At 44.7% G+C, this 23,048-nt stretch overlaps 1 protein-coding gene across 3 annotated transcripts in view; it reads right to left on the reverse strand.

Moving 5' to 3' along the window:
- Positions 1-4,215, reverse strand: part of nav3 (neuron navigator 3) — a 169,447-nt gene extending 165,232 nt beyond the window's left edge. For all 3 annotated transcript variants that reach the window (XM_041029925.1, XM_041029924.1, XM_041029923.1), the window contains exon 1: positions 3,958-4,215. In XM_041029925.1, coding sequence (XP_040885859.1) covers positions 3,958-4,215 — 258 coding nt within the window. The remainder of the gene's footprint in view (positions 1-3,957) is intronic.
- Positions 4,216-23,048: the final 18,833 nt, after the last annotated feature.

Genomic DNA, 23,048 nt, shown 5'->3' on the forward strand with positions numbered 1-23,048 from the left:
GTCTGAAGTCACTGTGAACTTTCTCTGTATTAAACCACACTTTCCCTAACCTGAACCAAGTGCTGTGAGAGTCTAAACACAACCAGTAAAAGTTTAATAATGCTGTAGTTACTACAAGTGTATGTTGTGCTGCAAGGTCAGATAGTTTGTGGGGAAACAAGCACGTAATGTGTCTTGAATGTGACAGCTGCAAAGCAGGCTGTTAAATAAAGTTAGGAAGGTCTACGACAGCATTTGATGGGAAGCATCAAAGTGTGAACAGATATAACTTTAGATAAATCCCTTTAGCACCCACAAATCTTCAAGGATGAGTGAAGATGAATCCAATCAACAACATTTGTTCTTCTGCCAAACTGTAGATTTAATAAAAAGGTGCGATGCAATTCTCACTTCTATCTCTAAAAGAACTCTAAATTACCCAGAGTCCCCCAGGGTGCAGGAGTTGGACAGCTGCCAAAACTCTAGATGCACAAGATAATTCCCTATCAGCGATGGTGGCGCTGACACTTCATTAAAGCCCAGTCGACTCAGATAAGCTCGTCATCCCGCAGTGCCAGAGGCAGTGAGTGATGTGAACTGTCAGCGGAGAATACAACGGGAAGAGCAAACGTCTTGCCTTGTTCTCGTCTCCATCGTGGAAGTGAAACTGGAATTGACAGCTAAAAAAAATCAGAGATGGATTACGAGGAGGACCCTGGAAGAGCGCAGGTGTTGCACAATACCACACCAAAAAAAAAAAAAAAAAAAAAACTTGGGTTATACACTGCCAGCTACTAATGTTTGCGTGGGCTGTGCAACATGAACATCAGTCATGGGGGTTAGCCAGGGAGCTTAACACAGACAAAACAGGTGATCAGCAGCATCTCAGGATGTGATCAGGATGTTGTATTATCCAGACTACCACAAAAAAATCTCATTGTACTTATAAAGAATTGTTTCAGGTGTCTCTCATTATGGAACAACATACTTTTGTATCCATAAGGTGTACTTGTCAGTACTTGTCAGTTTTATTTTTGTTTACAGGAGGTTGCCTCTACTTTACTAAATTTCCTCTCATGGTATCTTGTCACTTGTTTGCTGTAGATCATGTGCAAGTGGTTTAATACAGTCTATTAATGGTTAGATTAAGATTTAACTAGTCAAATTAAGTAAGTGCTGTCACAGGTCAGGGCAATATGCCAATGGGCTGAGCTTCATTTTCAGTGTTCAAAAGCACGGCAGCTGTTCAGTAGCTCTCTGCAGGATCCACAGTAACTCTGATTTTCATCAGATTTGTCTGCTTAAAAAACCTGTGTAAGGAACACACACCTGTGCACAGACAAAAACAAACAAAAAAATCCAGACACAACTTGATGACACTCCTGTGAAACTAGGTGCAGCCTATTGTGTAGATCCATGAGGGATTATCTGTCACACAATGAACACAGACTGTAAAAATACTTCTGAGATTAGGCTCAACTAATTCTGAACGGTGTCCAAAATGAACCTTGCCCAGGCAGCTTGTGCCCTTCACACACCATCAGACGCCCCAGTCGCAGCCTGCATCAGTTCCTGTGCAGCTCCTGTCGCAGATGGAGCGTGAGTGCAGCAGTCGCTCGGTAAGAAGTGGCACTTCTTCCACCAGGGTGACATCTGTTTAATGTGAAAGCTCTCCGTCCAACCACAGCGGTGGGGCCTTCAGCTTCAGGCTGAGCAGCAGATCAGATCTGTTTCAGCTGAGCTTGTCTTAAGATTCCCTCGGACTTCCTCCTTGGCTTTTGCGCAAGACAACATCAGGCCTGCTGTCTTCTGAAGAAACACCACACCAAAGAAAAAATAAATCCCTTCTTCCTCCTCTCCTTAGCGCTTATCCCTTATTTATTTTTCTTGCACTTGTTTCATAATCATTCTGCAGGCACAGGAATATTGTCAGGCCACGGTGCCTTGATGCTGATGCCGTTAAAGCATGGGACAAAACGTCTTATCATTAACATCTTTTCTGACCAGACAAGTGGAATTTTCCACCACGGTTAAATAACTAAAATCATTCCTACTTCAACAAACACCACCCAGGTTAGGATGTTTAACCTCAGGCAAACAAGCCAACACATGCTGGCATTATTGTATATATTGGGGGGTGGGGGGGTTGCATGTGCACAAACAAGCATGCACACGCACATAGTCCTACACTTGATCCTGCTTGATAACAGGACTCCACACAAAACAGGCCGTGTTGGTTAATGTAAAGGAGCACTGACAGCGGTTACTCCACATTTCTCTCCCTTTTCTTGTGAAAACCTTGACAGTAAAGCTGTTAAGGGACTACACAACACAATTAGACAGACTAATTACCCCCTCCATACCACCCATTCCTCACCCACACCGACAGGCTGGGGCAGGCAAGGCATTTCTAACCCTGCCTACAAGCTTTCCCAGTGGCAGGGGCTATAGTAAGGTGCAGTGGTAGCACGTTTCAGGCTGTTTAGCTGATGCTCTGTCCCAAAGAACATTAGATTAAGGGTCAAATCTACCAACCCAAAAACAATAAGAAGGGCAAGGTCAGAGGTCAAGCTGAGAAGGAAGGTATACAGAAGTCTGCATGAAGAGTTTCATTTTAAAAATGTGAAACACGATGGAGACTGACACAAGTCAAATCAGCCTCCCGCTTCGTCCTCTTCAAACTCTAAAACCTACTTTTACTGGACTAAAAAGGAGGTTTTTAAGAACCCAGTTGTGTTAACAAGCTAAAAGTCGAGCTGAAGGTGCCAGTTCAGCAGCAGGTTAATGATGAAGCACCCCCACCCGACTCCTTCTCGCAGTCACCCTGCAGGCGATTTGGACTCAGTCACGGACACGCTGGGAGGATTTAGAGGCAGGGGAGCGCTGACCTGTGCTTTGATGTCTTCTCCCCACGTTTCCTCTAGGTCACGAGGAAAATCAGCAGCTTTGTTCAGTATCACAAGTCTGAGAGCCAGGAAAAGAATCAGGGTCAGGGAGTCTTTTCCTTTTTTTCCCCCTCGTCTCTATCAGGAAGTCTTGTAACGGTAGAAAGAGGCAAGCGGCGGGCGGAGGATAAAGAGGGGAGGAGGAGAGATCGGCCGGCCAAACAGGAAAGTTTCAGTTTGTGCTCTGACAGCTCTGGATGTGGGACGGGCCGAGGTGCTGCTGAAACTATTTGGCGGGGACTTTTGAAAACTCCTTCTTCCTCAAGATGGACCTACCCCGCCTTCTCTGTCGCTGCCTGAGAAACTGAGCCAAACATTTCTGCAAAAAGGAAAGAACTTGGCGCAGGCTGAGTTTAGTATGGCGAAGCACTTAACAATGATCTCTGTGCGGCTATTAAACCATCTGCAATATTTTGACGCCGTTGGAGGTATAAAGAATATACTCTGAAAGCAAGGGGGCAGCAGTGGTAATCTATCTGAAATATCACCCCACATCAGGAGACAGAACGGGGGGAAGAAGACCGTGTTCCCCTGATCTTTGGGGCTTCTCAGGTAGCACCCTGTATTAGTTTCCCTCCCCACAGAGGAGCTGACACGGTTCGCTTCACAGGTGACTCGACTAAATACAATACAACACACACACAATCCCTGAAACTTTCCATTCCACACACACAGATTTGTAAGTTATGCACGGAGTGAACGGGCAGCAGGATGAGGTCACACACCTCCAGCGATACATTACTCATCCACTTTCCCCTCTTAGCTGATGATCGCAAACCAGCGACATCATCTCGCCGTAGCACGCATGACTCACTACCATGTGCCTGAGCTCAGAGCTCGCCAGACACCTGCTCCGACCAAGATGGGGGGAAAAAAGAGCAAGACAGACAAGACAGACAGAGAAAGAGAGCGAGCTGGACAAGCCTAACACTGTTGGCTCTCTCATCCCTGACACCTGTGGAGTGTCACTGTGCTGACTGCACGCACACACACTAAACAGATACACAGCCAGACTCTGTCCATCTCCACTAACCTTGCAGATCTTGCTCTCCTCCGTTTCAGCTCTGGACTTCCCTTCAGTCGTCCTCTGCTGCTGGTACTCAGACTTGATTGACAGCTGACAGGAGAGCCCCGGGGCGCCCTCACCTGCCCTGAGCTCCTGCTGCCGGGCCATGAAGCCCTGCGAGGTGGCCGCCCTGACCGCGCTGGGGATGGGGAGGGCCGTGTGCACCGGTTTCGTGCCCACTGTGGAGGGTTGCCTGAGCTTGGAGGCTACGCCAACCACCGGCATGGTACTTCACAGGCACAAAAATAATAACACAGGAGTGAGAGAGAGGTCCAAAAAGTACTGTGAATAAAGGGAAGCAAATCTGCAGTGTCTCCTGCTGATGTCAGGCTCGGGAGAGGAAGGGAAAAACAAAAAAAAAGAAAAAAAGAAAAAGAAAAAGAAAAAAAAACAGCAGTTGCCTCTCAGACTGAGAGGAAAGCAACTGCGCTCATTCTGTAGCCTACAGCAAGCAGGACTCACAGAAACTGAGAGGGCTTCTCCTTCCTCCTGTTTCCTCCCTCCTCCTTCTCCTCCCATAAGCAACACTGCTCCCTCCCCTTCCCTCACTCTCTCTCTCCCTCCCTCCCTCACTCTCTCGCTGTCAGAAGTGTACCACAAAGTCAGCCAAAACAGTTCAAGGGGGCGTGAACTCCTCTGGAAGGTATAACCACCACTCGGCAAAACCGTGATTACAGAGACCTGGCCGAGCGCGTGTGTGTCTGTGTGTGTCTGTGTGTGTCTGTGTGTGCTCAGTGCTCCCCAACACAACTGTCAAAACAGCTCTCTTTCTCTGTCCCCCTCTTTCTCTCTCTCTCTCTCTCTCTCTCTCTCTCTCTCTCTCTCTCTCTCTCTCTCTCTCTCTCTCTCCTCACGCTAACACTGAACACTGGAAATAGACACGCTCTCTCCGTCTGCATCTGGAGCTGCCCCTCCCTTCCATGAGAGGAATAGTAAAAATGTGAGAGGGGAAAAAGCCCTGAGAGTTATACAAAATAAGGAAATCTTTTAAAAAACCATTTGAGGAAAAATTCCAGTGTGAACAGCTGCTGGAAGTGGTAGGAGTCGTCTTTATTTTTAATGTACTTTTAATCAGGTACCACATTGAAATTACCGCTCAGCTGGATTCTACTTTTAAGCTGGTTATTGTAGAAGCTGCTCTGTGTCTTAGGTTGGACTGGACTCTGTCTCTCAGTTACTCTTTGCCTTTCTCTTTATGCTTACTGAATCGGTATGTACAATCAATCAATCAATCAATAACACCAGTGTCACCCACGTGCATCAAGTGCAAATGTATGTGTGTAAAAATACGGTTTAATACTCATAAATAACTATATTATGTTTTCATCCATTCTTCTGCACTTATATTTATGACTCACTATAACTTGCAGCATGTGCCAGAAGTCAGGCTGTGTCCATTACACACAAACGAAGCCTGTGGAGACCTTTGGAGACCTTTGGTCAAATCCAGACACAGTTTCCTACAGTATACAGTATGTATATAACATGTCCAACTGTGACCTGTAGTGTCAGGGCCTCAGTGTGCTTCAGAGTGTTTGTGGGGGCCTTCAGAGGCTTCAAGCAACAGTTTTTGTTTTTATTTCTACATATGTTAAATAGAAAGAAAGTGATGTGTGGGTGTGGAGGATTTGCTAGTAACTAGGCCAACACTGTACATACTGTGTATTATTAATGGTTGGTGAAAGTGTGTAAAGGATCTTGACAGAAGAAATGAAATTGGCAGTGAGAAGCTGCTAGGAGCAGCCACAGAGCTGGTTTCAGGCTCCTTATCAGTGACAAGAAACAGACACTGCATCAATGTCTAAAGTATTTCACTGGTGTGGACAGCAGGAGGGTGACAGCATCTCCCACAGACACGACAGCAAGAAAAGACAAGTGTGTCCACTTTCCCTCAAACAAGAGGACACCACCATTTTAAGACAATGAATATTGCAGCAAAGTTTTTTCTGTTCATCAGTGAAGTTCTGACGTGTTTAAAGCGTCGTTCTCTGACCAGTTTGGTGTTACAGTGTGTTAACTGGGTGCAGTCTGTCACATTACAGACAGGACTGACAGCAGGATCAATACAGGACAGATATAAATCTGTGACAGAGGAGAGACTGCAACTGTACGTGTTCAGATGAGCCATTCTGCATTTGGGCTGCATTAACCGGACACAATATAACATGCCGCCTTATACCCACCCCCCCCCCACCTTTTTTTTCAAATGGCTCCCTGCTTTGTGCAAGACATAAAAGGGAGTGAAAGTTTTATATGGAAAGGTTCCATCTGGTTCAGTTTAGAGAGGCGAGGAGATGTGCTGGAGTGAGAGGGACACGTTGCGGTGTCACGGCAAACCGGAACTTTTTAACACAGCATCGTCCAATAAAGAGCCAGGGGAAGGGAGGGAAACCAAACAAAACACAGGGCTTGTCTCACAAATGTGACCTTACCACCTGAAACGTATGAAACACATGAAAGTTTTGTAGCTGAGTCTGAACTCTGACCTGTACAAGGAAGAGGTCAAATCTCAGAGTAAAAAAAATTCCTTGTGGAAATCAGCTAAGAATGATGTGATTATTTTACACACTGCTGCTTCCTCATCTACCCACTGTCATACTGCCTCAGGGCCTTTGACAGTCAATTGCCTTAACAAGGACGCTGCTTCCTCCTGCCACAGAATAGCACCAACTACTCCAACGTGTTTTCAATCACGCACCAGGGGCTATCATGACAAGCCTAAAACAACAGGATACCACGTGAATGAATGGCGTGAGTCCAGCTCCGACTCTGACTGCTGCTGCCTGCCGAGTTACACGAATCGGAGCACATTTGGCGGGCGTCCAACCTCCCTGGACCGCCTGCAACTGTCGGGAAACCCGTCTCTGACGAGGTCCCTTCCCGAGGGTGCTGAGTCGAACCAAGCGTGCACCAAAACCTCAGAGAGAATTTGAGAAAGCCTCTTACTTCCTCCTGTTTTGCGACGGTTTCTGGAGATAATCACCTTACACTGCAAAATAATTGCACGGTGGGAACGAGAGCGTCTCAGCTACCTGCAGGTAAAAAGGCCACCGCTGTAATACGGCGCTGAAAGTTCCTCGTTTAACAACAGCGAAACGTTCCAAAGTCAACATCAGCAGAGGAGATCTCAGGTTCATTTCCATCCGCGCAAACCGAGTTGGGCAGGTCAGCACCCTTGTGTTTGGCTACCAGGGCCGACCACTTCTCTAAAAATAGTGTGACGGCCAACTGTGTCATGGTTGAAATGTGGAGAACGGGGTGAGGTGAAGAATGAAGTGGATATCAATGGGAGGAAGATGTTGACAAAAGGAGATTAAATGCTCGTGCAGTATGCTGAATTCCTCGACTTCAGTTATCGTCTTTGAGAAATATTTCGAAACATGCAGCTGCCAGACTGCACAGCAATCAGCAGAGCTGTAGTCAGGACCACCTTGTTTGAGTCCTAGTCCATGCTAAGATTTAGGTTCCACTGAATCCAAACTGAGTTGGAACAACTGGTCACAACCAAGACCAGAAAGATATTTTTGTCTCAAAATACATTATTCACAAATGGCATTTGTTAGGTTTCTTGTTTTATTCCTCAGGTCACTTGGTGTGTTTCTGTGCCAGGCAAAAAGAAATGTATACCACTGATCAGAAGTGCTGCAGAAATATTCATCTGTGTGTATCTCAAAGATGAAGACAAAGGCATTTTCACAGGAACTGACAATAACTGGTTAAACTTATTTAACTCTTGTTAAAATGCCTTAATCTTGTTTCACACAAACTTGACTGCACCTAAATTTAAGCTCTGGTGACTGTTCTTGTGTAAGGCAGTCCAGCAAAGCTTCTCTATTCCAGGAAAACCACAGCTAAATCTTTGGTGGGGAGGGAGCACATTCAGGCTGAGGGGGAGGCAGGAGACGGAGGTGGTGGTCAAGGAGGGAGAGATGAAAGCTGGAAGGCTGACTGTACAAACCATGTCCACATACCACGAGCTACAGCTGAAAGCAGCATTGTGTTATTAACCCACACTTACTAAGTGATGCTCTGCAAAGGTAACTTCTGACACAATGATTCAGCAGTGTGTGTAACAGTCTGTGCTTCAAACTACAGACTCAGTTTTCCAATAACAAGTATTGTGTAAAAGTATAAATCTCTTCTAAGTATATTCCTCCTGGCTGTATTGATGCCACTTGTAGTGTTCGGGTCAATGTTCTATTATTTGGTTGCTGCTGGAAAACAAAACAAATCCAACAGAGTTTCAGTCAGCAAGAATAACACTGATATGTCAGGGTCATGGAATCAATAATGTCATGTGTTTATTATCTATTCCAGTCAGTGGGTGGATGCTTTGTTAACAGCTCGAGCTGAGGTGTGTGTGTCTGTGTGTTGTGTGTGGTTTATTTGAAGGATACCGCCTAGGGTCACATGACGCCAGCACTAAAGGTTGTGCTGCGGCTGTGAAAACAAACACGCCGAGGTGCTGGAGATAAGAGAGGTCAACACCTTCCACCCTTGTGGCTTGTGCGCACACACACACACACACACAGACACACACACACAATCACACACAGAGTCTGAACACATCCCTTAGGGGGGCTAGATAGATAGTCACGCACCTGGCCCTGTCAGCACCCTGAATGCTATCAGTCAACCGCACATCAGACAACATGGAAAGTAAAACAAACACACACTCGTGCTGGCACATACACAACGATGAGGTGCCCGAAAAATGGAGGCATGTACAGCGGCTCGGTGAACACAGACATGTGCCATTAACATACATCAAGCATGACCTGGGAGGACATAAACATACGTCCACTTTCATCCTCTCTCTCTCTCTCTGCTGCAGGATGCTCATAGATTCCTGCTCCTCAGTCAACCTTTGGCTCCTCCACGGTCAACCACCCACACACTCACAAAAACAATGCATTTAACCAAAAACACTGGAGCATCATGGGAAATTGGTCCTTATTTTCTACATCCTCTTGTTCACATTGCAGACCTTCACTGACTTAATACCAATATGAAATGGCCTTGTGAGTTAAACATATGTCCTACTTATGAATGTAACCTAAAGGTAAAAGTATTTAAAAAATGTAAATAGTATAAATGTTTCATGGAGTTGTACGCTTTGAAAAACAGACATGGTGCTGTCAAACTGCAAACTGAGAATCTACTGCAATACAACTAAAATGATCTCATTTAAAAGAGTAAAAATGTAAAGTAGCGGTAAATGGAACTATTCAGAAATAGTACAAGTATCTTTAAATTGTACTTAAATACAGTACTTGAGTAAATGTACATAGTTACCACCACTACACTCTTTATTCTCTCTACGAGTCAAAAAGTAAAAAAAAAAAAAAAAGTTCTTCTTTCCTCTCCCATTAATAATCTCACAATCTCAGATTTATCTTGCGACCCCTTGGGGGGCGGGGGGTCTAATCCCTAAATTGGGAACCTCTGTTCTACAGCACTCTGTAATATACAGCACTCAGCTCTCCTGACGTTCTGTGTGTCCTCAATAGCTCATTTGTAAAGCATAAAGCCTGTTGGATTCTGGGCAGGGAGTGGGCACGTTTGAGGGATGGTGGAATTTGAAAAATGCCCTGTTCCAGGATTGTAGTTATAAACAAAGCATTAAGTGCAAGTTTGATGAATTAACAGTAATTAAGGCTTCCTGAATTCCTCCCTCAGCGTGCTGTTTGAAATGCCATGTGGTGGGCTAATAACTCTTCTACAATGAATCAAAGGGGGTATTTGGATAGACTCTGGAAGCAGGATCTGCCCCCCCCCCCCCCAAGTGCTCTGGTTGGGGCAATTTTGGCTCTTCCTGCTCCTCCAGTCCTCCATCTGATGGAGGTCCAGCTTGGCTTTCACTTAACTTCATGCTCCATCATTAAGATATTTACTCTCAGCAAATCACTTCATTTTCCTTTGCAGTGATTCACTTGTTCATTCAGTGACCTGCTTCTCCCTTATTTGCTCACTCACTCACTCACATATGCGTTTGCTTGCTCCTATATTCACACCTTTACATCTATAACAATCCATCATTTTAATGTAGTGCCTCCTACATGGTGGGATGCTGTTTATTACTGCTGGTTACTGCTCTCCAGGAGCCCACTCAGTGCGCCTCAAAGTCAGCACTTCCACATTATGACAACTTCTCCTTGTCATGTCACATACTAACACCTGTCCATCACAGCACCATCACTTTTCTCCACCGTCAAAACTTTCCTCACTTCCCCTCAGTAAAAAAAAAAAAAAAAAAAAACCCACTGTACTTTTACACTTGACAAATTGTGAAGGCCGATGACCTTCATTCCTCGCGGCCTAGTTGGCGTAAATCGACCCCGTTTACGACCGTCACATTCCTTTCCCTTGTGATTCGCTACGGTCTTCCCCACATCCACCCAGCATCTCGATGTCTCCCCTCTTGTGAAAGACTCGTGTCCTCGGCGAATCTTGAATTTCACAGCTGGAGTTGATAAAGTCCTGAAGTGTCAAATGAGGCTCTTCCCTCAAAAACAACAAGCAGGAGAGGGTATGTAGAGCTGTACTGTAAGTCTGGCTGACATGAAAGCTGGGCTGGAGGGCTGGAGGAGGAGGGTGCTGCCCAATAGGGGGCACTTCCGAACACACACACACACACCCACACCCACACATACACAGTCACTTCTACAACAAAAAAAAACCCAGTTAATTCAGTCGTGTTGTGTCAGAGCATCAGTCATGTTCTGAATCAACAGAAAAAAATGACTGTGGTGGTAAAAGTCTTCCCACTGCTCTGAAACATAAAAAAAAAGCATCTTTTAAATAACTTTTTGCAAATTATTAAGACAAAAGACAATGGACGTCAACAACAAATGAAATTATGAGTCTATTTTGTGCAAACAGAAGGGATTGGCAAGGAAAAATTCAGTCAAATCACTAACACAAACCTCACAGAGACAGTGTGGCACCATCCTTCATTGTCTCAGTGTCATCCCGAGCCAAACACAATACCAAACTGATACGACAAGAATGCTGGAGCACTCGTCGCTATTGTCAGTGAATTATATTTTTGGTTGACATGCCAAGCACAAAAGTCGTCAAATAAAGGATGGTATTGCAAGAGGAGGTTTTTTGGGCTAATGTGGCTCCAGGCTGAGATCCCTACAACAACATTAATATGAGACAGGACAGAATATGAAGTGTCCTCATGTTTTTTTGGTGGGGAAATTACTTTACTATGAGTAATGATGCTGGGGTTTTTATACTGGTTTTAGTCATATTCCAGTTACAACATTTATAAGGAACATGAGAGACCTGGTCATTCTGCTCCCTTTATACATGACTCAAATAAAATCCAGGTTTTTGGCTGTCTGGGTGCAGGTGTGTCTCTGACTCCCCGGCTATCTCTGAACCCACTTTGGTTACTTGATAACAGGAAACTGTTGCAGTCACAGCATCTTGGTTTCTATTAGAGTTTTCCAGACTTGATCATAATCTAAAGCTAAAGACAATCATTGTTTCATCTGTATGTGGTGTTTATTTAGGTGGTTCGTTGTCGATTTCCTAAAAACGCATATTTTTTGTCCTTTAAAAAGTCTGCAGAGAATTGTTGTCGAAAACGTGGACTGATTATCGAGCAAGCTGGAAAAACGCATTCATCTGTGATAACATCGACTAGCTCTGTGTAAAATGTCATTGCCACAAACAATTATTTCTCTCCTGTGGGACACTGCTTACCCCTGGTTGTCAGGCCAGACTTGTTGTCTACAGCATATAGCAGTTTAGCAGCTGCCCTCCACGTTTCTACACATAAGCATTATGATAAACTGTGTTTTATGTGTGTTTTATGTTTTATGAAACGGCGAGTACACCTGAAAATCAGCCACCGTAAGGAGACAAGGTGAAGACAAACTCAAGCCCAGGGTCATGGATGGTCACGGCCGTTCTCGTCCTCAGAGGACAGACCTGCAGGAAACTCTGTGTCATCGACAGGAAGCCCATCTCACCGTCCTCTCACCACCTCTAGCATCTTTACTACACTGCAGAAACCCTGCCTCCCAGAAAAGACATTTATATGCAACTAAACTGCAAAAGCAAATACAGCACAGCAAAGGACTCCCACTAATATTTTATCACTACAGTCAACACCTTTATGATAACACCAAAACCAGCCTGTTTGAACCTCATAAGCTCTTCCCAAACAACAGACAAGTATCCTACATCCCTTGAGCAACTAGCTTAAGCCTCATTACTTTCAACAGCATGTTGTGGCACACACACAGCCTTTAACCTCTGTACCCTGGGCTGTAAATGAGCGTAAGACTGTTGTTTGCTCATCTGATAAACACATATTGGTGTCATCTGCAGCGGGCCCTGGGGTTGCTTTGACTCTCATTTGACTCCCTCATTAGCGCTGAGCCTCATGTAACGGCCAGTTTTACGCCGTCTGAGAACACGTCTGATTAAAGAAGAGGGTTAAAAGCTGCCCGCCTGTCTGCAGCTGTACCCCTGGATGCTGGCACGTGGTCAACAGAGCCAGATGTGAGCGTGACACCGTGCACATGCACCTAAGGGTTCCTCACATTTATATATATAAATACAGAAATGTGTCCACTAACATGAAAAGACACTCACAACATTGCATGATAACACACAGCAAACAAAGCAGACTGAACCAGCCTGTACTCACTGTACAACATCTCATTATGTTTACTGTCTACTCAACAGCACCAGCTTGTTAAAGATGCCTTTAAACACAGCCCACGGCGCTGTACTGTACATGCTCGCTGTCTTGTAAACTACACACAGTCGTTACATTAGTTTGTAAGAAAAAGCAGCTGGTGGGCGTCTGTGCTCTGTTTTGATTTATGATGCAGTGAGGGGAGGAGAGAGGAGAGGAGAGAGAGGACAGTCATCTAATTGGTACACTCTGACCCGCAACAAGCAACAACACAGAGGTTTTCTGAAAGATTAAGATCCGGTCAGAGTGAGCAGGAAGCGTGTCTACATACGACTGTGTATGTGCGTGACAAGACAGTGTTGGAAGTGGGAGTTCCTCTCCTCTGACACAAATGTGTCGGCTGTGCATCCTGTTGACTGGCGGCATGTTGCAGCAGCAGCTGTTTATTCTTCATGACTGACGCTGCCTTCATTCCCCTACCATGGGATATGTAAAGTTAACATGATTGACAGGACTAAGTACTGTTTTCAGAAAACAGGCTGAGGAACATGAAAAATACCTGTTGAAGTTATAGTACCATACTTTATTTCTGCAATGAACATGATGGTTAAGTACAGCATGTGTGTGCAGTAACAGATAGATGCTACTTGTGTGTGGATTTATATAGTAATAGTAAAAGAGGAGTCTGCATGCATTATTATATGTGTGTGTTACTGTGTGTGTGTGTGTGAGAGAGAGAGAGAGGGAAAGGTACATCCAGAGATAAACAGAGTAAGTGAGCACAGAGGTTTAATGTGAAAATTAGTGGTTTATAAAAGAAGATAGTGGTCTATAAAGAGTGTTTACTCCTGTGTGTGTGTGTGTTTGTGTGTACCTAAAGGTGGTCCAGCAAGTGTGTTTATTCTTAAGGCTCTTTTCCTTGATTTCAGTGTGTTTGATGACAGTCACTGAAAGCCTAATGGCCCTGTGTTTTACACAGGCTTTGGTCATTACAGGATTCTCTGACAGTTAAATGGTAATAAACACACACACTGTCTGAGAAGAAGGAAAGAGACCGAATGTAAACACTGCGCTGCGTTAAACATGCAAGAGTCTTGGCCTTGCTATTCAGTTGTCCATCTCACCCACATCTGACTGGTCCTTGGACAGAAGTTTGTGTCTAAGTTTCAGGCCTGCACAGAACTTTTCTGAGCCCCTGTTCATTTCAGATTCAGTTGGTGTGCTGATACCTCAGGTCCTGCAGCTCAAAAGGTGGACCATGAAACCCAAAGCCTAAAGCATCCTTTGCCTGTGTGGTGCAGTAGGTAGGGCATGACATTAACTCAGCCATGGTTTGAGGTTTGGTTCATACTGGGGCCATCGGTGCCAACTTCACTTTATATCACAATATAAATAAAGCTTCTGAAGAAGAACTCATCATCCTCATACTGCTTGACAGGGGAGCATGTTATGGTAACAATAAATGGTGGAAACGGTAACCCAAAATGACAATGAATCTCTCAAATCTGCATTCGGAGGCCAGTAATTAGCCACGAGCAACTGAGTCTGAGTATCATGGAGCTCTGTGGTGGCGTAGCAGAGGAGCAGTAGCAGTGGAGAAGTCATTTAGTCAAAGTGATATAGCAGTGGGGGGAACTCGTGATTTAGCAGCAGTGCAGCAGCTGGCGCTACAATGTCCCAACACTCACATCCCAAACACTACTGTGGATATCCATTGGCAAGAAACGATATCGACACTTTTCCTTTACACAGATCCGGGAGCCACTTACATGTAAAAGTCATTTGCAGTCCAGTTACTGGTACCACGATGTGATTAAAGGGCTAAATTGACTTTGAAATCATACCCCATGGTAACGCAGACTTTATTTTTGTCTTGTAGCACTGAAAGTAAATCAAACAGAGGAGGAAAGAGCGAGTTGCAGAGCTGCCAAAAACTTCTAATTCCTTCCTACTTCGCTTTATTGGCTCCTCGCCTCCAGACAAAGAGTCGAAAACAGAAATCGCCATGTGCAGATCTGTCGGTTTGGCTCTGATAGAGTTTAGAGCTTGATTACACCGGCAGTTAAAGAGCTGCTTTCAGAGAGAACGTCTCTGAGGGTGCAGTCACCTGGCTCCCATCCAATCTCAGGTTGCAGTCATCAGACAGATAAACACACAGATACTGAAAAACACACTCATCTTCATCACAGCTCCTGAGCAGAGAAATGGCAACGAATGTGGTTCAGTCACAGGAGTTTACTGTAAGTTAGGCTGACTCAACATTTGTGGGTTCCGGGGGCTCTTTTAGTCAGATTTTAGTCAAATTCCTCCTTAAGAGCAGACACAGAGGATGAAAGGATGGAGGGGGATTTGATGAAACAAACCTCAGTTTGCCAGAAGTGATAGTGGTTATTAGTGGATCACTGCCACATTCAACAGTTTCCACTGTTTTTAAATTATCCAAATAACTGCACCTTCCTCATGGCTGCGTGGCAGCTCACAGGCTGCTAAGATTACTGACCAAACCATGTAACTGGGATATGGTTGCCACTTGAACTGGATTATTAGACTTGTACTGACAATGACGTTCAGTGATTCCTTTCTCACAATGTAATCTTAATCCGCAGTGTTGACATGAGGACCAGCTTTTTGCCCTTTGATCTACACTTTTGAGGATTTCTGGATAGAAGTAAGAGCGTGCATACACACACACACACACACAAATCACTTTAACTCACCACTATACTTGTTCGGGGCAGTGAAGATGAGGCTCTGGCCTCTCTGGCTGCATTCAGGCTTTATTAAAGAGCTGAACATGTGGCTAAGTGCTGAGAGCCTCTCGCATGAAGCCCATTTCTCTTGCTCAAATCGTTCTGATGAAAACCAAACGGAGGCTGAAAGAGGCCAACAGCCAGCAAGCCAGCCAGTCAGTCAGTACAACCCCCCACCACCACCACCACCCTCACTCTCCACCCCTCACCACCACATGCACATTGTCCAATTAAGGTCTTCTACTCCCCGCTCGGTGCCCAGGCAGACTGCCACAGGCTGCCAAGCCCCAAACAGTCTGGTCAGGGGAGTTAATCTAGCTCTCTGGGCTTGACAGGCCATGGTGTGTGATGCTGCCCGCTCTGACACTTCATCATCAGTGGGTGGGCACTGGCGCGTGGGCACAGGGCTATAAAAGGCCTGGAGGAGTCAGATCTGTGCCCCCCTACTATTCCTACCACTATGTTTGGACCAACTGCCAGGCTGAGGCGAGTGTGTGGATGTATGTGTGTGTGTGCCCTGGAGCACGGTGGCTAGACTTTACACTTGCTGCAGGATTGTGAGCAGTGTTATAACATATAGCAGACTCCTGCCAGTGAACCATAACACTGAGCCGTGACTTCACTTCAAATGAAATGCCCCTCTGCTGTGAAAATGGCTGCGCTATGGCTAACAGGCTGCTACGCTCGCTCAGTGCATGCACAGTGCAACATGGGACGAGGCTGCTCGGGAACTTTTTACTGTGTTATCTGTACGAAGAAGTGCTGCAGAAAGAGCCATCAAACAGGCTGAGTTAACTCAACAGTACATTGAGGCACGGATGCAAAGAAATCACTGAACAGAAAATGAACCAAAATGCATGCATACATGTTTTTAACATGTATTATGATGCCAGTAAGCTCCATGCTGTCAGCAGTGAAAACAGCACTCTATCGCAGAGTGACTGATTCCCCTGTAGGGCTGACCTGAGGGAACAAATCACTCTTCCATCCTTTCAACAGACCAGATTCACGTGCTATCTCAACATCAGTGGCTCGGGGCCCAGTCACAAAGTGCACAATTTGCAGATCACTTTGCAGCCATATAGAAAATGAGGCTGTCTGAAGAGCTAGACGATGATGATTGAGTGACCTGACGAGGAGTCGGGTTAGCCTGCATGCCACTGCACATACAGCTTTACAACTGAACTTTCTCGAACCTGTGGTATATCTTACCCTAAGTGTGAGGCGAAGTATGGATTAGCTTGTCCAATTCTTGTAGGTTCAGAAAGATGCAAGCTCTTTTTTCTGGTATTTGATTTTGGAAGTTTTAGACACTGACTTGTTTAGGGTGGAACTGAAGGAACTTTATTAAGTCCTTTTTAAGATCATTATGAATGTAATTTAAAACCTATTTCACCTACATACTGGCAAAAAAAGCACCAAGGGTGCAAGAAAAATCACAAAATTACTTGCAGAACATGACTACACAGCACTGTGTGTACAAGTAATACATCTGTGTGCGTGTGTGTGGGTTTGCGGGTGACTTTTTACGGCAGCTTGATGTTTCTCTTCATCTGATTCTAATGCTTCATATCCAAAATTTTCTTGTACAGTGTGCAGCGAGCCTCAGATTTGTTTCTACCAAGCACTGAATGTGTAGTTTTTGAGTCAGACCTCATTGAACCTGCACTTACCCACAGCAGAAATGATTTTAACTTACTTCTATAAGTAGCTTTCTTTCTTGATGAGAGGAGACATCACTTTAGCCCACACACCACACTGAGACACACTAACTGGGTGTGAGACTGAGGATAATGCAACTTCATAAAAGTAACATATTTAAAACATTTTAAGACCTCAAATTCATTGGATTTCATTGGACTTTTAAAGACTTTTTAAGGGCCAGTGGAAACCCTGTCTCAGGTCGGGTTTGACCAGTCCACTGGCTCCAGGCCTGATCAGACTGTTCAGACTAAAAGAAGCCTGCCTCAAGCCTGACAAACACGCTCAGCAATCAGTCTGCCTTATCTCATCCCATTTCTGGAAATCTCTGAGATGCTACCAGATGCAGCATTGATCTCTATCTGCCTTTTTTGGTTTTGTAGAGTTTCCTAAAACCCTCTTGAGAAACCAGAAACAGGCTAGAGCAGCCAAGACGAGCCTGGAGCAAAAAAAAAACACAGGACGAGAACCAGCCGCAAGGCTTGCTCCTCTAACTTCTCGGCCACCGCTGTCTTTTCATATTCATCAAGGGAAACAGCGGTGCACTGCAGGAAAGAGCTTTCCAGAAGTGGCAGTGGTTACTGGTAAGTCACAGTCGGGTGCTACAGTTTCCTACAGTCACTGTAATTAGATTAACTACAGAGATGACAAGTATTCCCATACATGTGGATGCATACATAGATATTAGTATTATAATATCTTCCATCAACATTCATGCCCTAACCCCAACTATAGGCTTGGATTCCACGTGGCCTGAGGAAGTCATTACTGGACTGGTAGCTGTCTCTAACCATAGCTTAGTGGTGATATTATCTTTTCATACGCAGGGCGATGGTGGAACAGGTTCTCCTCTCAGGCTTTTCCTCTAAATCTAAAGTTAAGAGCCGGCGGCACCGGTGCCGACAGAGGGGAGGTGGCTCTGTCGAGAAGATGGAACTAAGTGGTGGTCAAACCCAGCGGCTGCTCTGCTGCAGAGCTGAGCTCCGTTTTTCCACCCAAACAAATGACGTCACAGCACCTGTCAGAACAAATAGCACAGAGCTGAGGGAGAGAGCAGTGTGGCCTAATAAAGTACATACACTTACACGTCTACTCTGAACACTTCACAAAGGAGAAACAGAGTCAGCGTGGAATAGAAAGTACAGTTACTCCAGAAACGGAAAGAAAATAAGATGCAGGATTCAAGATAGACATCTATATCTATACCTGCTTATCCCCTGGACAGGTCACCAGTCTATCACAGTGGACATTTAGACCACCCCCACTTTCAAGGTCCTTTGTCCACTGAAGGAAACGAAGGCAACAGCATTCAAAGGCAACAACTTTACACAAAACAGACCAAATCTACTCTGGAATCACTGGACAGTAAGACATCACTAGAAGAGGCATAATCACCCTTTATCAGAAGCTTTCTTCTGCTTCAAGTGAGAAACACATTCAGCTGTGTTTCTGATGTGAAATAAATACTTGAACTTCAAGCACAGGAAATGCAGCTGTCGAAGCAGACAGACTGGAAGGAGATAAAGCGAAGCCTAAGCTGAATGTAGGTAAGGAGAGTCTGAGTTGGTGATGAGCTGCTCTGTAGATGATTGAGTTCTCTGCAGTGGAATTAAGTGCTTCACATGGTAGTTTATGAAATTGAACTTTCTTGGCGCTCAGTCACGGTTAGGCCTGAGTGACTGTTCAGTGACTTGTAAGGAATGTGTGTTTGTGAGAGAGTGTGGGGATTTCTTGAGAAGAGATTTTTGTGTGTGTTTGTGCGGAGGTTTCACGTTTATTTATATCTATATTTGTGCAAGCGTGAGCCCTGTTTTTGTCTCGTATTGGGGCACTTACCAGTTCATATCCTTTAATGGCTTTGTAATGACTCTGTGCAATGCCACGGAAAGGAAAACTGGAGCTGAATCCAAACAGTGGTGGAGAGTGAGAGTCACATCCTCCCATAATTCATAAAGAAACATTTGTTGTATTACCCACTTTGAGAACCAGGATAAATATTCATCATTAGCCCTTTGTCAAATATAATTTAATCTGTCTTCAGCATAAAGAGCAGATAGGAGTTTTAGCTCCGCAAATATTTCCCAGAGGCTGAGCTGCTGTCGGAGCAGAAACGTTCTCATTGGCTGTGTTTAGCCTGAGTAGCTGGAGCAGAGCAGGAGATGGAGTTTACTTTCTCCCTTCTCTCATTAGATATCAGCAATTTAATGAGCTCAGCTCAGGGTAAGCTACGTGATTGGCTAAAAAAAAAAAAAAAAGGACCAAAGGATGGTATAACATCCCACTATGGGAAGAGAGCAGAGGCCATAACACCCGCCTGCCCAGCTGGAGAGCACTCCCAGGACTACTGGACTGTGAAATTACCACAAACACAACAGCAGAAACACATATTTCACTGCCTCTATATTGAGGGCCAGGAATGTTAATTTCACAAACAAACTCCCCCTCCAGATTCTGCAGCAGGGAGATTTGGGGGCATTAGTCTTTTTTTGGTTTCTGTGCAGGGACAGAAAACAAATAAATAAACTCCGAGCTCTTGAAAGAGTTACTTAAAGAGGGCAATTAGAAAACACAAGCTGAGCTTGATGGAGATACCAGAGGCAGAGAAATGAGGTGGGAAGCAGTGAGGGAATATCTGGCAGAGATGGGAGCTGTCAATCAGAATTTAAAAAAAAACATAGGGTGATGAATAAATAGACAAATGCAACTTGTCATCAAGCAGAGCTTTGTGGAATAAACTGTGGACAACCGGAAGGTTACAACTGACAAACCAGCTGTAATTAAAAGCACATATGGATTTTTATTTCCCCTTCTGGGGGTTTTTAACACTGTTGTTTTTTTTTCCCTGCTCCAAGACATATTCTCTGCATGCCCACTTGAGCGTGAGGTCAGGCGGTGAGAGTGGCCAGGTTTGGCCGAGTGTTCGCTGTGGGGACGGTGGGAAATTATCTCTCTCCTCATGGCTAATACCCACTGGAGCCACTGTGCACAGCCACTGTGAAATGGGCCTAATAGCCCAGATGAACCGGGGGGTTGGGGGGGGTATGTGGATAAGAACGGATGCTATTGGCCTGAAGCAGCTGACAGGCTTCCGAATATTTGCAAAACTTAGTGTGGAGCACACCTACTCATTATGGTAATAGCCAGCTCTTAAAGGCTGACGTATGGACAAATGGCTGTGGTGGAACGGGCGAAGGTCACAGAGTCTGTCCACGGAATAAAGGAATCTTCTGCGTGTCCTGGTATGACCTCTTTATTCCGTAGCAGTCATTTTGGTTTCCCTCTGATTCCTCCTACTTCATTTGTCCCATAGAACAATTTTGTAAATCACCTAGTTTACAGGGATTACGTTCCCACTAATTTTGTTTACCTAAGCGGGTTGAGCCTGGCAGCACGTCTGCAATCGTAAATAAGAATTAAATCGGCCTCCTTTCTTCTCGTCTTCCATCTTTCTCATCACTGCAGTAATATGACAGAGGGTGCTCTTTACCATGATGAAGGGTGGACAGCGGTGTGGGTAAATCCAAGGCACAGCTCAGTGCCCAAATACTCAGCATCACAGACAAAAGTGCACATGCCGGTGCTCTGACTCTCCTCAGACAGCACTGCATCTACAAGCACATAAAAACTGAAACAAAGACAAAACACATCATTTCTTATTAGCTTTCTGCCTTCCACACAAATCGACACCGAAAAACAAAATCAGTTTTTGTTATGAGCTCCACTCTCCAACGCTCTATCTGATGAACTGTTTAGTTGAGAAAATGGCAAAATAATGAAAAATCATAACCAGTTCCCAGAGCCCAAAGCTCACAGCGCTTGTTTAGTCAGAGCAACTGTCTAAAAATATCCTAATGATATAAAGCAGAGAAAAGAAACATTTGGAAAAGTGGAACCACAAAATGTAATATCGCATTTACTGCTTTGGTCTTAAAACAGAGTGAAAAATGTTCAACACAATATCCCAGAGCCTAAGGTGAATCACTGAAGTGATGACCATATCTAACCATATCTTTGACCATGATCTCATTTATTTAACTACACCAAAGTAATCCATGTGGCAATGATATTGAAAGATGGCACCTCTGAATGTGACGACTGGGAGCTACGGCAGAAATTCTGTCACACGAGATGAAAATCTACACCGTCTGTGACTCACACAGAGGTTAAAAGTCAGGCACAAGCTCAGCAGACTTGAAATAGCCGTCGGTGCTGCAGTGCTGTGGGCCTGAAGTGCAGGCTACACGGAGAAACACAACTCTCCCGGGTCCACGTTAGCAGCTCTCAGCGGCCTGCCGAGGTGTCGCAGAAGTGTGAGAGCTGCTGCCTGAGGGCTCGAGGCCAGGGGTGGGGGGGGCCGTCCAGTGGGACCCACAGTGAAGTCCACACATCAAAGCAGTGCTGCCGTAAGCTGCTTTTTTTTTTTTTTTTTTAAAGTCACTGTCTGTGTACGCAGTCCTTCTGGTCCCTGAACTGGATACATGACTATGGCCAGATATTAAACCTCACGACATTTTGTCCAAGCTCTGTCTATAGCAGTGAGTATTCTGACACCACATGGTTTATTATTTGAATCATACTTTTTGACAATTTTAGATTTTAGGCTTTTATTCTAACACAGTTCTAATGCCAGGAATTTTATCTGTTCCCTCGAGGAACAGTGCAGACACAGCACCGGCAGCACTAAGAACCAGAACGCTGACTTTGCCAATAAATCCAGAGGAGAAGTTGGAAATTAAACTTGCATCTTCCCCCCATGTTTATTATACACAAATGTCAGATGAGCGTGTGGATGAATTTAGTTAAATCCAAGTGGTCTTGGCTTCAGTCTAGTGTGAGGAGATGTCAGAGGACACAAGGTGATGAGCTGCTGATATGAGCAAAACTGAGCTATTTATTCAATAAAATTAACAATATAATGATACGGCAAGCTAGCCGACGCCTGTCCACTCTGAAAAGGCCTGAGCTGAAGTCTGTTTTAAAAAGATAAACATTATTTTTAAAAAAAATCAATAAAATTAGAGAAAATATATTAAAAATGAAAAGTTAAACATCACAACGGCGCAGGCTGATGTTTCCCTCCCTGTCCCAGATGGGGGCAGCTTCAGCAGACAGACTCAGCTTCAGCAGTGATGAGGAGGGAGTAAATGGATTAGTCTCAACTGGATGCTCCTGGATCAGCATGGAATTCATTACTATGGGAGCTATTCTCATGAAGGGGGAAAAAAAAAAAAGAAGACATCATATATGTCATCTATCCTACAGCATGTCTAACAGTGATAATGGCCTATATTGTGGTTCACTGGTTATGCAACTTAACTTCTCATCTAGTCGTGGGACCGTATGTGTGTGCATGGGCGAGGATCCACAGTAATGAGCCAAAAACAAATTAGGGAGTAATGTTGATGCCTTGCTGCATTTCCCTCCTTCCCCTTCATTTACATTTCTATCACATACAAACAAAAATATGTTTTTTTTTCCTCACCCACAAAGCAAAGTAATTGCCACTGACTGGGACGGGAGGGTGGGGGGGGATGAGGCGAATGACCTTTCCACAGCGGAGCAGAGAGGGGCTGCATTTCACTGTCTGTCAGGCAGCTGATGTGTTTTCTGTTATCTCATTGTGGACAGTAAAAGGACAACGTAGTCACATTTTAAATGCATAAATCACTCAGCCATAAAACTCATTACTGCATGTATGAGGAGAGCGTGTGTGTGTGTATGTGTGAGCATACTGTAAGTGTGTGTCGTGGTGGTTTGGGCCCTGACTCTGGATTCTTCCCATAGATTGGAGTACGTTCTTTGACAGGAAAATGATCAGCCTGGTCACCAGAGTTAATTGATGAAAATAAATTAGAATTTCAAATCCACATTCCAGCAGTGCTGAATGGACTCTGTTATTCCCACAGGAGGAATAAGCATGTAAGGTAAGTTATGATGGATCAGCTCCA

This window comes from Toxotes jaculatrix, chromosome 22 (genome assembly GCF_017976425.1).
Source record: "Toxotes jaculatrix isolate fToxJac2 chromosome 22, fToxJac2.pri, whole genome shotgun sequence".
Classification (NCBI taxonomy): domain Eukaryota; kingdom Metazoa; phylum Chordata; class Actinopteri; family Toxotidae; genus Toxotes; species Toxotes jaculatrix.